We start from the raw sequence: 19,820 nt of genomic DNA, 5'->3' as shown, positions 1-19,820 counted from the left end.
CTGTGACCCCAGAATTTGAGGTTTCCCAGAAGAGCTAGCTTAACCCCATAGACCACATCACTAAGGTTGTCTTTTCCTCTGGGATGTGGAAGACCAGAGAACATTCTCGTTGATTCAAAAAACTGATAAGACTTGCTGCTGCTGCTGCTAAGTCGCTTCAGTCGTGTCCGACTCTATGCGACCCCATAGACAGCAGCCCACAAGGCTCCCCCATCCCTGGGATTCAGGAAGAACACTGGAGTGGGTTTCCATTTCCTTCTCCAATGATAAGACTTAATAGAAATGTTTAAAACCTTCTAGAAATGACAGCTTGTTCTGTTTGTGTTGTATGAGGCAGATCACACAAATTGTGTAGCTTGCCTGATACAACACGACAAATTGAAGTCTAAGTCCATTTATTTGCAGTGAACATTGCTTGTGTATATGTTTGACATACTCAGTAGTCTTTTTTTTGCTATACTCTGGCATGTATTTTTCATCGATTATAGGCATTCAGAAGTCCATCTGAAGACAAGCCATTAAAACTAAGCTGACCCTGCAGCAGTCAGCCCCAGACTTCCTGCTTCTCATTGCAAGGGTCTGCTTGGTGGGTGAGAGGGAAGGGACAGTGCCACCTGGTTGGTAAATGCTAGCTCCCGCCCCCATCATCTGTGCATCTGTGGATGGAGAGTGAGCACCACTGGGGTGACCGTTTGTGCTTAGTGCCTGCAACATTTGGTGTGTGTGCAGGCATGCTAAGTTGCTGCAGCTGTGTCCAGCTCTTTGCGACCCTATGGGCCATAGCCTGCCAGGCTCCTCTGTCCATGGGATTTTCCAGGCAAGAATACTAGAGGGGTTGCCATGCCCTCCTCCAGGGGATCTTTCCAACCCAGGGATGAAACCCATATCTCTTGAGTCTCCTGCATTGGCAGGTGAGTTCTTTACCACAAGTACCACCTGGGAAGCCTTAACCTATGGTGTAAATCAAATCAATAATAAAGACTACCATCACATCAAAGCCAGTGTTCTGTATCTCATTTTAAAGCCATCCTGCACAACCTTAAATTCTACCTGTGCTATTCTGTGTCTCCTGATTTCATCCATACTTTCCTTCCCTTGAATCATGACACGTTTGACCCCTCAGACCCACTGAGCAGGGACCAGATCTGACTTTTGGCTCCGCTCCAACATCGAATGATTTGGTGGGGCTCAGGGAATCCCCAGTGACATCACAGTAGAACCCAGACATCTCATATCAAACATACACACCACTGCCAGAAATACTAAAGCAGAAGGGAGAGATTTTTGTTCTTAGATAGTCAAGGAGAGTCTTTTCTCCAAAGTCATACCGCCATTTATCAACACCATCTGAGAGCAGCGCTGGCAGGAAAGCCCGGAAGAGATAGTCAGCCTTTGGCTCAAATTGCTCCTACTCTCCTGTTTCTATAAGGTCTGGAGAATGACTTTACCCCTCCCAGTTACCGCAGCCACGTCTGCATGATATGCAGAGCAAGAGCAGCATAATTAATGATGTGTAAGACTACGATTGTGAACTAGGATTTCACAAATCAAGCCCAGTTGAAACATAACCTGGGGAATCGGTTAACTTGAAATTGAGCCCTTGTCTGTTGGGAGTTTATTGCCCCTGCCCCGTGTGGCCCTTCCCATCATGGAGTGAGAAGGGGCCTGACTGGCCTTGGGGACCAGGCCTCTCGCTGCTTACAGGAATCTGGAACAGTTGAACATTGGCAGCCAGTCTGATCTCACAGCAGGTATGTTAGGTCAACAGAGAAGTCCTCTTAAACTCTTGAAATCAGACTCCTTTAGGCAGGCTGTTGCCCTCACAACTCCCCCTTCTCCACACCCAGACCCTCTGTACCTTGTTAGCCCTGCGTCTGAGTGTGTCATGTCTGAAGAGAACCTTGGAGAAGGGGGTACAGCCCTTAGCTATTCTCCCTTCTCCTGTCCCTGAGTAAGGAAGATACCAGAAATGTGAGATGGGTGCTTACTGTGCTGGTCGCTCCTGTCCTTCGTCCCATCCACTGTGCCATCTGGGAGGATTCTCAGGAAGTAGCCCCCGTTGCTGCAATACAGGAGCTTGGGCTTCTTGTAATTGCCTAGAGGCAGGTTAAACTTCTCAGTCAGGGCCGTGAAGGTCGTGGTTTCTCCTTCAGCCATGGCTCAGCAGCTGCTGGTTGTGGCTGTTTCAAGGCTGTAAGAAATGAAACAACCCTGTAGGATGTTCTTCCAGCGAAGGTGCTGTGTGCACTTTCAAGAAGGCAAGGAGAGCCTCAGGGCACCGGCTCTTGGGTGGGTGGAAACCACAGACTGCCCAGGTGCTGCCCACAGTAAACGGGCCTGCGTAGTGGCCAGTGGTTAAGGAGGGATGGTCCCCGGCAGGGGAGGGATTTTCAGTCATTTCCCACTTCCCAACTGGACACAGCTCTGGACCAGGCTGTGCGTTTTTTGGAATATCAAATTTGATCATTTTGGCGGATGGAAAAAAAAATAATGTTTTGGTCCCTCCTTCTGATCCACACACATCCTCAAATTAAACACTGAAGTTGCACTAAAATAACACTCAGGGTCTGGCTGAAACCCACAAAAGCCAAGAGGCCGTCACCGAGGTTGTGCCCTCCACCTCCCACTGTTTTGCCCAGGTGCTGAGGCCTGTGTACAGAGATAGCCCAGGGAGCCTGGGCACGCGAGACCCATGGGGAAGGGGTGGGGTGGGGTGGGGTGGGGTGGAGTGTTTCCGAGCTAGCCAACAGTTAATGTGTAAAGGAAAATTATGGGTTTGCTGGTGGGAACGGAACCAGAAGTGGAGAAGTAGGCACGTGGAGGTGTTAGGTGGGGTTTTTAAAGGGCCATCACTGTGCCAAAGGAAATTTTATGGGGTGGAGTATTTTGAAGGTTCTGCTGGCTGTTGCCTGCGTCCACAGCTTCCTGTACATCCTCAGATCACACAGGGAAGACAGTAGTCTATCCCTGGTACAAAGACTACCTTCACCCTAATTACTTCCTAATGAGAAGTCTTATGACACAGAAACCATTGTATGACCTTCTATGACCCTCTAATGCTATGTATACCCACTGTACACAAATTATATTATCAGAAACGCACATATGTATAAATGCATTAGTGGACCCACTATACACAAATTTATATTATCAGTGTACAAACACATCTGTGGCCCTCTACAAACTAAAAGGCAAAGCCGATAAACTTTAGTATTTTAAAATATCTACTTGCTCCACCATTTAGAAGACTGGATCGGTGCTCACTACAAGGACTGCACAAGAAAGGTGAAGAAGAGACCAGAAAACCACCATGGGAATTTCATCTTATACGAGTGAGTAGATGCCAATTGTACATATTGATTATCAAGTGGCTTTACAATACTAGTGATCATCAGCATCATCATTAACATATTATGGGCTAGGAGTTAACTTACGTCATTGAGGCAGACACTGATATTATCCTCAATTTTTTTATAAAGTAAAACCAAAGCTTATAGCTGCTCATGGCCTGTCTCAGCAGCTAGTAAGTGAGCCTCTAAAGGGGTCTGTTGAAAGAAAGCCCCAACTTGCCCTTCATTACCATGACAGTATTAAGCGACTTCAGTGATAGCATAGTATTATTAGCAGAAGTGGGGGTTTTACTCATAGCCTGGCACGTACATCTGCCCCTATGACCTGATCATTCATTGTTACTCATCTGTAACCCAGATATTGGCTGTCACCACCAACAGCCTCCACTTTTGCCCCCATGCATGTTATCATTCCCTGGGGAACCCATGTCACCAGGCGTTAGGAGCCCTGTGAACTTAACAGAAGGCCAGCCAGTCTCCTACATTCCTCACACTCTCCTTCCAGCCATCCAGCCATCCCTGGAGTGGCTTCAGGGAGCTGCTCGCATAGAAGGTAATTCCAACAGAAATCAAGACAGCAATTTGGGTGATTTGTCCTGGTGACTTTGGAATTAGAGTTCATGTTAGAAGCCTCCATGTGTTCCTCTGCTCCAGGCATTTTAATGTGTCTGGTACATCTCTTCCAATCTGCAGCCACACGGGCTATGGTTTGAAGTCCCTCCAAGGATCCTCAGAGTTTTGCATACACCATGTAAACTATCTTTAAAGTCAGACCACCTCCAAATGTCTCCTTCACATAAGGCAAAACTCTGTCTGGTCCTTTTCACATAGTACAATAACAGATGGAAAATTAATTTCATATACATCAGTTCCACAGGGCAGATGGCAGAGTTCACCTTGCACAGCTCTTTGCATTCTCTTCCCAAAACCTCACTCTCTTTTCCAAAACCCTCTCTATCCACAAGGCTCTGAGTCTCTGTGCCCACCTCTGTCTCTGTACTCATCCCTGTTTCCTCCCAACCTCTCAATGTCCCTCTTCCTCCTCTTCCCTATTCCACACAATTCTGGAATCCCCTCTGATGTAAAGCAATTCAGTGTTTCCAAACATGGGCATTTTCACCCATTACCTGTCATCAGCATACAACACTGACCAGATCCTTGTTCCTTAAATTATAGCTAAGAGATAATCCATACTTTTTGTTCTATCAGTCTTCTTTTCAAGCACCTAGTACTTAATTAGGTACAGGAGACAATAACTGTATACTAGTGGTGGCCATTTCACTATACTCATTTGTATTCTCCATCTTAGACAGAATTTTGTTTCTTGTTGTCCCTGGATTTTCTCAAAGGGAGGTCCCCATGAGCCCTGGTCATGCAGCAGTTGCTGTGGTGAGGATGGCCTCCGTTCTAGATCTGGCACCCATTAGGAGTCTCCATTAAATTGGTTTCTAAGTGTTGCATATGAATTTGGCTCTACTCATTTACATTGTTGCTTCCATCCCATTGGGATGAAGGGAACAGATGCACCAAAAGTCTGGCCAAGGTTGGAGACATCTTTTCTGGCCAAGATTTCTACTTATGCTCTCACATTCATGTGTGTGTTAAGCCATGAAGCCTGGGCTTTATCACTGCAACTCTCTCCAGATAGGACCTCTGCCAGAGGCCAGGCATCCCTTCCCTCTGGTTTGCATTGCAGCCTGGGGTTATACAAGCCCCCGCCTCTGCTCTGTGCCTGCTCCACCCAGTAAGAGGTGCAGTGACAGTGTGGCTGCATTGACTTAAGATTGTTCCCATCACCCTTCAGTTCAAATCCATACCTGAAATCTGAAGGTGACATGCTGATGCCCAAAAATAAGCCTTGGGTTCAATGTGAATTTGGTAGGCTGTGACAGTGGCATTTATGAATCAGCTGTAAAACATACAAAAACGAAATATTTTTTCAAAAATGAAACTCCAGAGGCATGAAATGCCCCTCTTCTTTTTGTTTTGTTTACAGTTTACTTGTATTTTTAGTAGTGGTTGGTCCAAAGTTCCTTGCCAATCCAGTAAGTGTTAAAGGGACAGGCATGAAGAAAGTATATGACGCGATAAAACCATTAGGCAGCAGCCTTACCAGACCCTTGGGGATTTTCACAAATTGCTCTAATAAATGAATCCATTAACTATGTGAAATCAGGCATAGAGCATAATGGAAATTTATAAGCCCTGCTCCTGGTTACTATAATCTTTTTGTTGGCTGTCAGGGGATGGAGTTATCTCTGTGTATGTTGGGAGATAGAAAAGACCAAGCCCAGTGGTCTTTTGTCATGTGCTTGGCCCAGCCCTCTGGGATTTGGGGACCTGGGGAGATTTTCTCGATTTACCAGTGACAACCAAAGTGAGGAGAACACCAAGCCTATTGGAACATTCATATTAAGTCTGACATATTTTGTTAGCTGTAGCCTCTGGAAGAGAACCTGAGCTCTGACACATGAATAGGATGTTAAGTATATGCTCTTACCCAGGAATACAATAGTCACTTTTCAGTGTGAGAGAGTAAGGAACACTGTAGAGCTCTAGCTATGCTCAAATTGTCTCTGGGAGCCTGGGCGAGTCATTAACTTCTTCCAAGATGTTTCCTCTAATAATCCCCACCCTGCTGCCTACCTCAGATTTAACCCTTCAGCTGTCTGAAGGGTTAAATGAGCATAGTATTCATAACACTACTTAGAAAGTTTACAAGTGTGACCTGACCTCTAGGAGAGAGGGGTAAGTGGTTATGTTGAACTGGTCGAAGCCTAATGTGTTCTAGGTCAGCTGCAACTGAATGCTTAATTTAAAATAATTTTTTCAGAGAGGCGGCCCTAAGATGGTGGAGGAATAGGATAGGGAGACCACTTTCTCCCCCACAAATTCATCAAAAGAACATTTGAATGCTGAGTAAATTCCACAAAACAACTTCTGAATGCCAGCAGAGGACATCAGGCACCCAGAAAAGCAGTCCATTGTCTTCGAAAGGAGGTAGGAAAAAATATAAAAGACAAAAAAAGACACAAAAGAGGTAGGGATGGAGCTCCATCCCGGGAAGGGAGTCTTAAAAAAGAGAGAAGTTTCCAAACACCAGGAAACACTCTCACTGGTGAGTCTGTGGTGAGCCTTGGAACCTCAGAGGGCAACATAACCAGCAGGAAAAATAAATAAATAATTAAAACCCACATATTATGTGCCAACGTAACTCCCAGTGGAGAAGCAGTGCAGACGCCTGCATCCACCACTAGCAAGCAGGGGCTGGGCAGGGAGGTGTGGGCTGCATTGCTTAGAGTAAGGACCCGGCCTGAATGCCCTGAGGGCAATCTGAGTGAAATAACTTGAGATAGCAAACCAGACTGTGGGATAGCTACCCCGCAAAAAGCCCTAACTTAAGACACTACCAGGCCCGCTCACAGATCAAAGGACTGACTAGAGCTAGCCAGCTTCGGACCAGCCCATCCCCCGCCAGAGACAGGCAGTCGAGGGCAGCCAGAACTGGAAGGGGGCAATCCTGGCCCCAGAGAGGCATTATCTACCAAACTGCAAGTAGGCTTCATTGCTAACCAAGACTTCTTGGGATTCTGGACGGTCAACATCTGCCTGAGAAGATGCTCTGGTTGTACACCCAGAAAACCGAGCGGCAGGGATGGGGGAGGCAATAAGTCTCAGCCACCGTGCTCGCCAAACATCTGGTCACCTGAGCTGCTCGGACCTGGAAAGGGCACAAAACGCAGGCCCAACTGAGTCTGTGCCTTTGAGAAGTACCCGAGTACCTGAACCTAAGCGGCTTAGACCTGGGAAGTGCATACAACCCAGGGCCGGCCTCAGACAGTTTCCGGCAGAGCAACCTAGAGCCTGAGCAGTGTAGACAGGGTAAGCACACACACCGTGAACGGGGGCAAACCCAGTGCGGCCGAGACACTGCGAGCACTCCCCACACACGCCAGTGTTATTTGTTTACAGTGTTCCTTCCTCCCCAGAGCACAACTGAACAAGTGACCCTAAAAAAGTGTCCACCACCACCCCCTTGTGTCAGGGCGGACATTAGACACTGACAAGACCAGCAAACACAAGAAGCTAAAACAGAGGGAACCGCCATGGAAGTTAACAGGTACAATAGATTAAAACCCTGTAGTTAGCACTGACTACATAGGAAGGGGCCTATAGATCTTGAGAAGTATAAACTGAATCAAGGAACTATCTGAAAATGAACTGACCCCACACTGTCCACAACAACACCAGAGAAAGTCCTAGATATATTTTTACTATTATCATTCTTTAAAAAAAATTTTTTTTTAATTTTTCAGTCCTCTCTTACTCCTTTAATTTTCATTTTTATAACCTACTATTACTTTGCAAAAAAAGACCCTATTTTTTAAAGCAAACTTCATATATATATATATATTTATAATTTTTGTGACTTTGTTTTTTTTTTTTCTTTAATATTGTATTTTTGAGAATCCAACCTCTACTCTAGATTTTTAATCTTAGCTTTTTGGTATTTGTTATCAACTTTGTACCTTTAAGAACCCAATCTTCAGTACCCATTTTTACTTGGGAGCAAGATTACTGGCTTGACTGCTCTCTCCCCCTTTGGACTCTCCTTTTTATCCACCAGGTCGCCTCTATCTGCCCCCTCCCCCTTCTCTTCTCTACCCAACTCTGTGAATCTCTTTGTGTGTTCCGGACTTTGGAGAACACTTAAGGAACTGATTACTGGCTGAATCTGTCTCTCTCCTTTTGATTCCCCCCTTTATCCTCCTGGCCACCTCTGTCTCCTTCCTCCCTCTTCTCTTCTCTGTATAACTACATGAACATCTGAGCGGTCCAGACTGTGGAGAGCACATAAGGAAGTGATTACTGGCCAGCTTGCTCTCTCCTCTTTTGAGTCCCCCTCTTCTCCTCCTGGTCACCTCTAACTCCCTCCTCCCTCTTCTCTTCTCCATGTAACTCTGTGAACCTCTCTGGGTGTCCCTCACTGTGGAGAAACTTTTCATCTTTAACCTAGATGTTTTATCATTGGTGCTGTATAGATGGAGAAGTCTTGAGGCTACTGTAAGAATAAGACTGCAAACCAGAGGCAGGAAGCTTAAGTCCAAATCCTGAGAACACCAGAGAACTCCTGACTCCAGGGAACATTAATTGACAGGAACTCATCAAACGCCTCCATATCTACACTGAAACCAAGCACCACCAAGAGCCAACAAGTTCCAGAGCAAGACATACCACGCAAATTCTCCAGCCACACAGGAACACAGCCCTGAGCTTCAATATACAGGCTGCCCAAAGTCACTCCAAACCTATTGACATCTCATAACTCATTACTGGACACTTCATTGCACTCCAGAGAGAAGAAGTCCAGCTCCACCCACCAGAACACTGACACAAGCTTCCCTAACCAGGAAACCTTGACAAGCCACCCGTCCAACCCCACCCACAGTGAGGAAACTCCACAATAAAGAGAACTCCACAAACTGCCAGAATACGTAAAGGCCACCCCAACACAGCAATATAAGCAAGATGAAGAGGCAGAGAAATACCTGGCAGGTAAGAACAGGATAAATGCCCACTAAACCAAACAAAAGAGGAAGAGTTAGGGAATCTAACTGATAAAGAATGCCAAATAATGATAATGAAAATGATCCAAAATCTTGAAAACAAAATGGAATTACAGATAAATAGCCTGGAGACAAGGATTGAGCAGATGCAAGAAAGGTTTAACAAGGACCTAGAAGAAATAAAAAAGTCAATATATAATGAATAATGCAATAAATGAGATCAAAAACACTCTGGAGGGAACCAACAGTAGAATAACGGAGGCAGAAGATAGGATAAGTGAGGTAGAAAATAGAATGGTAGAAATAAATGAAACAGAGAGGAAAAAAGAAAAACAAATTAAAAGAAATGAGGATAATCTCAGAGACCTCTGGGACAATGTTAAATGCCCCAACATTTGAATCATAGGAGTCCCAGAAGAAGAAGACAAAAAGAAAGACCATGAGAAAATACTTGAGGAGAGAATAGTTGAAAACTTCCCTAAAATAGGGAAGGAAATAATCACCCAAGTCCAAGAAACCCAAAGAGTCCCAAACAGGATAAACCCAAGGCGAAACACCCCAAGACACATATTAATCAAATTAACAAAAATCAAACACAAAGAACAAATATTAAAAGCAGCAAGGGAAAAACAACAAATAACACAAGGGGATTCCCATAAGGATAACAGCTGATCTTTCAATAGAAACTCTTCAGGCCAGGAGGGAATGGCAGGACATACTTCAAGTGATGAAAGAAAATAACCTACAGCCCAGATTACTGTACCCAGCAAGGATCCCATTCAAATATGAAGGAGAAGTCAAAAGCTTTACGGACAAGCAAAAGCTGAGAGAATTCAGCACCACCAAACCAGCTCTCCAACAAATGCTAAAGGATCTTCACTAGACAGGAAACACAGAAAGGGTGTATAAACTTGAACCCAAAACAATAAAGTAAATGGCAACAGGATCATACTTATCAATAATTATCTTAAACATAAATGGGTTGAATGCCCCAACCAAAAGACAAAGACTGGCTGAATGAAGACAAAAACAAGACCCCTATATATGTTGTCTACAAGAGACCCACTAGAAACAAGGGACACATACAGACTGAAAGTGAAGGGCTGGAAAAAGATATTCTATGCAAACAGAGATCAAAAGGAAGCAGGAGTAGCAATACTCATATCAGATAAAATAGAATTTAGAACAAAGGCTGTGAAAAGAGACAAAGAAGGACACTACATAACGATCAAAGGGTCAATCCAAGAAGAAGATATAACAATTATAAATATATATGCACCCAACATAGGAGCACTGCAATATGTAAGACAAATGCTAGCAACTATGAAAAGGGAAATTAACAATAACACAATAATAGTGGGAGACTTTTAATACCCCACTCACACCTATGGATAGATCAACTAAACAGAAAATTAACAAGGAAAAACAAACTTTAAATGATACAATAGACCAGTTAGACCTAATTGATATCTATAGGACATTTCACCCCAATGCAGTGAATTTCACCTTTTTCTCAAGCGCACATGGAACCTTCTCCAGGATAGATCACATCCTGGGCCATAAATCTAGCCTTGGTAAATTCAAAAAAACTGAAATCATTCCAACCATCTTTTCTGACCACAATGCAGTAAGATTAGATGTCAATTACAGGAGAAAAACTGTTAAAAATTCCAACATATGGAGGCTGAACAATACGCTGCTGAATAACCAACAAATCACAGAAGAAATAAAAAGGAAATCAAAATATGCATAGAAATGAATGAAAATGAGAACACAACAACCCAAAATCCGTGGGACACTGTAAAAGCAGTGCTAAGGGGAAGGTTCATAGCAATACAGGCATACCTCAAGAAACAAGAAAAAAGTCAAATAAATAACCTAACTCTACACCTAAAGCAACTAGAAAAGGAAGAAATGAAGAACCCCAGGGTTAGCAGAAGGAACGAAATCTTAAAAATTAGGGCGGAAATAAATGCAAAAGAAACAAAAGAGACCATAACAAAAATCAACAAAGCCAAAACCTGGTTCTTTGAGAGGATAAATAAAATTGGCAAACCATTAGCCAGACTCATCAAGAAGCAAAGGGAGAAAAATCAAATCAATAAAATTAGAAATGAAAAAGGATAGATCACAATAGACAACACAGAAATACAAAGGATCATAAGAGACTACTATCAGCAATTATATGCCAATAAAATGGACAACTTGGAAGAAATAGACAAATTCTTAGAAAAGTACAACTTTCCAAAACTGAACCAGGAAGAAATAGAAAATCTTAACAGACCTATCACAAGCACGGAAATTGAAACTGTAATCAGAAATCTTCCAGCAAACAAAAGCCCAGGTCCAGACGGCTTCGGAGCTGAATTCTACCAAAAATTTAGAGAAGAGCTAACACCTATCCTACTCAAACTCTTCCAGAAAATTTCAGAGGAAGGTAAACTTCCAAACTCATTCTATGAGGCCACCATCACCCCAATACCAAAACCTGACAGAGATGCCACAAAAAAAGAAAACTACAGGCCAATATCACTGATGAACATAGATGGAAAAATCTTTAATAAAATTCTAACAATCAGAATCCAACAGCACATTAAAAAGGTCATACATCATGACCAAGTGGGCTTTATCCCAGGGATGCAAGGATTCTTCAATATCTGCAAATCAATCAATGTAATACACCACATTAACAAATTGAAAAATAAAAGCCATATGATTATCTCAATAGATGCAGAGAAAGCCTTTGACAAAATTCAACATCCATTTATGATAAAAACCCTCCAGAAAGCAGGAATAGAAGGAACATACCTCAACATTATAAAAGCTATCTATGACAAACCCACAGCAAACATTATCCTCAATGGTGAAAAATTGAAAGCATTTCCCTTAAAGTCAGAAACAAGACAAGGGTGCCCACTCTCTCCACTAGTATTCAACATAGTTTTGGAAGTTTTGGCCACAGCAATCAGAGCAGAAAAAGAAATAAAAGGAATCCAAATTGGAAAAGAAGAAGCAAAACTCCTCACTGTTTGCAGATGACATGATTCTCTACATAGAAAACCCTAAAGACTCCACCAGAAAATTACTAGAGCTAATCAATGAATATAGTAAAGTTGCAGGATATAAAATCAACACACAGAAATCCCTTGCATTCCTATATGCTAATAATGAGAAAATAGAGAAATTAAGGAAACAATCCCATTCACCAATGCAATTAAAAGAATAAAATACTTAGGAATATATCTACCTAAAGAAACAAAAGACCTATATATAGAAAACTATAAAACACTGGTGAAAGAAATCAAAGAGGACACTAATAGATGGAGAAATATACTGTGTTCATGGATCAGAAGAATCAACATAGTGAAAATGAGTATACTACCCAAAGCAATCTATAGATTCAATGCAATCCCTATCAGGCTACCAACGGTATTTTTAACAGAGCTAGAACAAATAATTTCACAATTTGTATGGAAATACAGAAAACCTTGAATAGCCGAAGCAATCTTGAGAAAGAAGAATGGAACTGGAGGAATCAACCTGCCTGACTTCAGGCTCTACTACAAAGACACAGTCATCAAGACAGTATGGTACTGGCACAAAGACAGAAATATAGATCAATGGAACCAAATAGAAAGCCCAGAGATAAATCCATGCACTTATGGACACCTTATCTTTGACAAAGGAGGCAAGAACGTGCAGTGGAGAAAAGACAATCTCTTTAACAAGTGGTGCTGGGAAAACTGGTCAGCCACTTGTAAAAGAATGAAACTAGAACACTTTCTAACACCATACACAAAAATAAACTCAAAATGGATTAAAGATCTACACATAAGACCAGAAACTATAAAACTCCTAGAGGAGACATAGGCAAAACAGTCTCCGACATACATCACAGCAGGATCCTCCATGACCCACCTCCTAGAATATTGGAAATAAAAGCAAAAATAAACAAGTGGGACCTAATTAAAATTAAAAGCTTCTGCACAACAAAGGAAACTATAAGCAAGGTGAAAAGACAGCCTTCAGAATGGGAGAAAATAATAGCAAATGAAGCAATTGACAAAGAATTAATCTCAAAAATATACAAGCAACTCCTGCAGCTCAATTCCAGAAAAATAAACGACCCAATCAAAAATGGGTCAAAGAACTAAACAGACATTTCTCCAAAGAAGACATACAGCTGTAACAAACACATGAAAAGATGCTCAAGATCACTCATTATCAGAGAAATGCAAATCAAAACCACAATGAGGTACCATTTCACACCCTTCAGAATGGCTGCTATCCAAAAGTCTACAAGCAATAAATGCTGGAGAGGCTGTGGAGAAAAGGGAACCCTCTTACACTGTTGGTAGGAATGCAAACTAGTACAGCCCCTATGGAGAACAGTGTGGAGATTCCTTAAAAAACTGGAAATAGAACTGCCTTATGACCCAGCAATCCCACTGCTGGGCATACACACCAAGGAAACCAGAACTGAAAGAGACATGTGTATCCCAATGTTCATCACAGCACTGTTTATAATAGCTGGGACATGGAAGCAACCTATATGTCCATCAGCAGATGAATGGATAAGAAAGCTGTGGTACATATACACAATGGAGTATTACTCAGCCATTAAAAAGAATACATTTGAATCAGTTCTAATGAGGTGGATGAAACTGGAGCCTATTATACAGAGTGAAGTAAGCCAGAAAGAAAAACACCAATACAGTATACTAATGCATATATATGGAATTTAGAAAGATGGTAATGATAACCCTATATGCGAGACAGCAAAAGAGACACAGATGTATAGAACAGTCTTATGGACTCTGTGGGAGAGGGAGAGGCTGGGATGATTTGGGAGAATGGCATTGAAACGTGTATTATCATATGTGAAGCAAATCGCCAGCCCAGGTTTGATGCATGATACAGGATGCTCGGGGCTGGTGCACTGGGATGACCCAGAGGGATCGTATGGGGAGGGAGGTGGGAGGGAGGTTCAGGATGGGTAACACATGTACACCTGTGACAGATTAAAGTCAATATATGGCAAAACCAATACAACATTGTAAAGTAATTAGCCTCCAATTAAAATTTAAAAATTTATATTATAAAATAATTTTTTCAGCTGGTATGGAAATAGAGTTTTTCTCCCCTCTAATATTTGGCAGAAATTAGCTAAGCCCTTCCTCCCTCATCATTCAAGCCGCAAACACAGTGGAAAAGATGGAGGAGGCACAGGTAAGCCATGGTTATGTGAGAGAGAATCCAGGTCACTGTTTCAGACTCAATTCTTGTTATTTAAGGAATGTTCATGAGGCTTGCTGTTTCTAGGACACTTGTGTTCAGTGTGGCCCTGGGCGAGGTCAGAGGGGAAGACATGGTTCTAAGAATCAAAGGAAGACAACCACTGATGTTTATTATTTTTTAATTTTGTTTTTAATTTCTGTCACTGCTTAAGCAATGCAGAATACCCATGAAGGAGGATGTTTTGCAAAGTGTATTAAGCCATTGAAGGTAAGTGCATAGGCATCTGTTAAAGTGATAATTGGGTATGTGTCCTCAAATTCAGTATATATAAAATAGATCTCACCTTTGGCCTCAAATATACCCCATGCCCTTTATCTCATCTCTTTGAATGGTGTGACCCAAAAGCCTGAACTCTTCCTTAGAGATACTCATTTACCTTAGATTTTGATAAGTCAAATATACATGTTAAAAGAAATAGAATGTATTCATTTCAACCAGAAACTGACAGGTATAAGGGAAAAGAAATGAAATGAATAAAACTGTACTGATCCAAAAGAATCTAGAAAAAAAGAGAAAACTAATAGAAACTTTTAAAAACATTGCTCATAATTAAGTGGCAGAAATAAATTCAAATATATTTATAATCACAATAAATATATATGGGCTAAATTTGCTAGTTATTTGATTTTTTAGAAAATCCATCTACCCTGATTACAAGAGATGCATTAAAAGCGTGAGGAAACAGAAAGGTTAAAAGAAAAAGGATGAAAAATAGACACCAAAAGTTAACAAAAGTTTAAGTTAGTATAGCAATATTAATATATTAATAATATAAAATAGGTCTATGGCAAAAAGAATGATCAGGGATAAAAGGGATCACTGCATAATGGTAACTGGATCAATTCAACAGAGAGGGGTAAAACTTCAAAGCCTGTGTATACTTAATGAAGTAGCCTCAAAAATGAAAATGGACAACTATATGAAGAGAAGTTGTTGACCGGTTCACAATGATGGTGAGAGATTTTAGCACATTTTTATCATAAATCATAGAGCAAATAGACAAAAAATACTACAGATGTGGAAGATCAAAATACAAAATTAACATGCTTAATTGAATGAACCATATAAGAGAACCCTATACCCAACAATTAGTGAACACCATTTTTCTCATGGACACACAGAGCATTTACAAAAATTGACCATGTTCAAAGTCATAAAGTAAGACTCAACACAAATAGAATTTTGTTGAGACTATTCTTTGGTTAGAGTAGAAATCACTGACACCCATCCCACATGTGACAAAGCCCTTTCAACTGTGCCTCTTCAGTGTCTGCTCGCATCACCCTCCGTCTTGCATTTTCACCATGCTCCTGAGAGCAAGCGTAACACCTTCTCTCACCTGGGCTGCTGAGATGGGCAGCAGTGGCCTCTCTTTTCCAGCACTGCTCTCTTCCAGTCCACTTTCTACCTTGCTGCCAGTGACCTTTCTAACGTATGAAAATGAGCATTTCTCTCCTATTGAAGACCTTTGACTGTGTCAGTGGGTTCTCTGCTGCCGTCAGGATAAAACCCAAACCTATGACCTATAGCCTTTCCTCATCTGTCACACCTAACCTTGTCACAATCACCCAGTCGCGTTCTCTCTGTCTCCCTTCTTCCACCCTTCCACTGTGGCCTGCCTAAGTCATACTCATCTTTCAAAAATTCATCTCAGATATTTCCTCCTCCAGAAAGCCTGTTTGGACACGTCCCCAGCCCTGACCTCCCTACTTTTCCTCCATTCCACAGACAGCAGTTGAGATTAGTTGATTTCCTAATGCTCCCACGGCAGCATTCCATTTATTCTGTCATAGCACTAGGTGTAATTGCTGTACATATTCCCTACTTAAGCCACTTATTATTTTCCAGTTGCTCTGGGATAAAGAGTAAGGCCAGAACAAGGACAGCAGGGTTCTGTGAGGACCAGCCCTGGCCTCTACCCCTACTAATGCCCCTTCATGTTCTCTTTCTAAGCTTCTACTTCCTTGAAAACATGGATTCCCACCCCGCTTAAAACCTTTACCTATGCTATTCCCTCTCTCTGGAGCACCGTTCTCCTCCTCTTCCCCTCTACCTTACTACCTTACTCAAGAGTTAACTGGTTAACTCCTACTTTTTTTTTTCCAGTCTTAGTTCAGTTCTCATTTCCTCAAGCCTTGCCTGACTTCCATTAACTGGATTAGGTTCCTCTAGTTCTCCCAGGACCATTTAACACTTCTTCAGAGCTCTTATTTCAGTTTTTAATTACACCTTCATTCTTATGATTATTTAATTACTGTCTTTTTGTGACTGAGCTGTCAGCTCCATGATAATACACACCAATCTGTCTTGCTCACCATGGTATCCTAGTACCTGGCAAAATGCCTGTTACTGAATGGGCATTTGATAAATATTTGTTGAAAGAATGAATGAATATAATTTGACTATGTTTGCTTGACTGTCTCCTACATTAGTCTCCAAGGCCCTGGAACAGAAACTGTGCTTTTTCTTTCTAGACACAGAACTTAGCAAATGGCTTGACATAATCAGTGTTATGTGCATTTCTGTTGATTGAGTACCAGACCAGTCCCTTCTTGGGAGCCTCTCATGGAAACATATAATCAGGACACCTAATTAGAAGGTGGTGTCCTAAAGATGTTAACAGAGTAGCTAAGCCAAGAGCCTACATGTATTTTAATTTGGTTCAGATTAGGTCTGGAATATCCTATCCTATGTTAAAAGCAGGCCAAAACCTGGTTCTCATCTTGTAGAAGATACTTATTTACTACTTCGAAGGAAATGTTAGGGAAATTCAAGATCTTAAAGGAAGGGATCAGACCCTTTGATCTCAAGTCTGACCTCCTTGTCTCACCTAGAGAAAGTTGGTAGGGTCTGGAAAAAGGTTCCAGGTGTTGTTATTTCTGCCAGGGAGTGTCAGGTTGGCAGGGACCCACTTCATACCCTCTGGTGAGGAGAGGGAGACAAGTGTGTTCTCCCCTATTTCCTATTCTACTCTTGGTGTGTACCAGGTCTGCACCAGGACTGAGGAAGGAGTGGAGCCATGACTCACTGGTTTGGGCTATCACTTCTGCGTGTTCTTCCTAAGCCAGATCTGTTCCATGAGCTGAAATCTCATCTTCCAAAGTTAGCAGTAAACTATGGACATGGCCATGGGATGGACTTGACAGTGGCATGTAGGAGATGACTCCTACAAGTTTGCGAAAGCCAATTTACTAATTCATGAGTTTTGCTAGCCGGTTGTTGAACCATTAATAACTTGTAAATTGGCCCCAGGGAGAGTATTTACACCACAGAAATTGGCAAATGCTGTAAGAAAAGACTTTATCTCTCTCTATTCTTCCTTTCCCTCTCTCCCTCCCTGCCTTTCTTCCTTCCTTTTTTTCCTCTGACTGCCAAACTCAGGTTGGAGTTCTGGCTGGACACTCACTAGTGGGTGTCTTTTTTTTTTTTAACTCCTCATCACCAGAATGAGGCCCCCATAGTAGCAGCTACTTCATGTAGTTCTGTAAGCCATGAATAATAATACATGCAAAGCACTGAGCCTAGCACTTGAAAACTTGTAAGCATTCAGTATATGTTAGCTTGATTACTAGCCTCCATGTATCTTATTGTTTGGGTTTGCCACTTATCTGTGCTATTAAAATTGAACAAAGTTGATTTTTAATGTTTACTGATATTTTAGCAATATTTGAAAATATTTTTTAAGTGATAGGGTAGAAATTTTTCATGTCATTGACATGCACTGATGCTCTTTTCTCATTTGGTTAGGTGTTGACTATGATATACTATGGGTTTGTGTGTGTTACTGTCCAAGATGATAGAAAATCTATGTTTCATTTGTCTTCATCTCCAATACTCTTTAATTTAGTATTCTTCTAATCCTTAAGAATCCCAAAGTCATTGAGAATAAACTATCCCCTGGTTTCCAGAATCAGATATTACATGAGGGAGATCAAAATGTCATTTTTTTTTAAGATAACTTCTACTCTGCACCTGTTAAGGGCAGGATGCTGCAGATGTTCTGAAAATTTGCAAAAGAAAAGAAGGAAGAATAAAATAAAATTTTAAAAGGCCTGAAATCCCTAATCCATAATTCTGAAATTCAGTTCAATTCAGTTCAGTCGCTCAGTCGTGTCCAACTCTTTGAGACCCCATGAATCGCAGCACTCCAGGCCTCCCTGTCCATCACCAACTCCCAGAGTTTACCCAAACTCATGTCCATCGAGTCAGTGATGCCAACCAGCCATCTCATCCTCTGTCGTCCCCTTCTCCTCCTGCCCCCAATCCCTCCCAGCATCAGGGTCTTTTCCAATGAGTCAGCTTTTCGCATGAGGTGGCCAAAGTATTGGAGTTACAGCTTCAGCATCAGTCCTTCCAATGAACACCCAGGACTGATCTCCTTTAGAATGGACTGGTTGGATCTCCTTGCAGTCCAAGGGACTCTCAAGAGTCTTCTCCAACACCAAAAGACTCTGAAAACCAGAAGTCCTTTCATAATTCAAATATGGCAAAACCTGACACAAACTGTCCTGAGACTTTTTAAAGTTTTTTTTTTTTTTTAATTCCATTTTGTGTTAATATTTATATAATCTGGTGCAGAGTTACTAACATGCTTGATTTTAGGCTATTACGCCAGACACCTCTGGAATTGTTCCATCATATACAATATACACACCATACTACCTTTCTAAAATCTCCCAAATTCTGGATTTTGAAACATATCTAAGTCTTTTCGAAACAGGAATTCTGGACCTGTAGTAGAAATCATAATGTCTGCCTTTAAGGTATTCACAATCTGGCCATACCAGAAGTATGGAGTCATGAAGTTATGCTTCAGATAAGAGGGACATAGATGCTTAGACCAAGTGTAGCCAGCAGGAAGTGGGGACTGTTCATCTAATTATGCTGTGTCACCCAATGGCTCAGTCCCAGCCTTAGGTCTTATACCCGTCAATGAAGAGTAGAAAATACGAGCAGACACACACATTCCAAAGAATCTCCTCCAATATCCTTCATGCCTTCCCTTGATTCCCAAATTTAATCCTCTGCAGTCTGGCTTAACCATTCCCAAAACACTTCCCCTTAGAGCGTCATTTGTTTAGACATCAGGAATTCTTTTAAATGCTTAGAGAAAACGGCCTCTGTTCAAGAGGAAAAACAGTGCTCCCTGGCGCAGCTGTGTGTTCTGTGGGCCCCAGGTCTGTCTGGGCTTAATGGTACACCCCAGGCCAGAGCATCTAGCAGGCACTCAGCCCTTCTGAAGACCTGCACACATCTTCAATGGAAACATCTTTCCTGCAGACTGACACTTTAAAGCCCCAGGGCCTCGAGCCAAATGCAAAGTGATTCTGCAGGGGCTCTAGCAACCCTTTCCACCCATCCTCTAGCCTCCTCTTACTGATGTGTCTCCAAAAATCTTTTGTATCTGTTGTGCAAATTAACAGTCTCCAGGACCAGCCCAGCAAGGACATTCCTTTCTTGAAATCAGCAGACCTTCCAGCTCATAGAAAGAGTCTGTTTGCTGAGTTTTTTTTTTTTTTTCTTTTCTCCTGACCTAGAAAATTTGGCTTCTACAAACTCAGTCTTTTGAAGTATGTGTTTGTTATCTCGTTGGAAATGCTGAGGC

General features: G+C 41.9%; 1 protein-coding gene across 6 annotated transcripts in view; it reads right to left on the bottom strand.

The window, feature by feature from the left end:
* Window positions 1-19,820, bottom strand: part of FGF1 (fibroblast growth factor 1) — a 106,257-nt gene that overhangs the window by 21,061 nt on the left and 65,376 nt on the right. For 5 of the 6 annotated variants that reach the window (XM_025292520.3, XM_025292524.3, XM_006058883.4 and 2 more), the window contains one exon: window positions 1,989-2,191. In XM_025292520.3, coding sequence (XP_025148305.1) covers window positions 1,989-2,157 — 169 coding nt within the window. In that variant the 5' untranslated portion in view covers window positions 2,158-2,191. Of the gene's footprint in view, window positions 1-1,988; window positions 2,192-5,167; window positions 5,260-19,820 lie in introns of all 6 variants that reach the window. The other variant, XM_025292521.3, reaches the window with a different exon arrangement.

This window comes from Bubalus bubalis, chromosome 9, assembly GCF_019923935.1.
Source record: "Bubalus bubalis isolate 160015118507 breed Murrah chromosome 9, NDDB_SH_1, whole genome shotgun sequence".
NCBI lineage: Eukaryota > Metazoa > Chordata > Mammalia > Artiodactyla > Bovidae > Bubalus > Bubalus bubalis.
The sequence above is the reverse complement of the archived record's forward strand: the minus strand, read 5'-3'. Positions and strand labels throughout refer to the sequence as shown.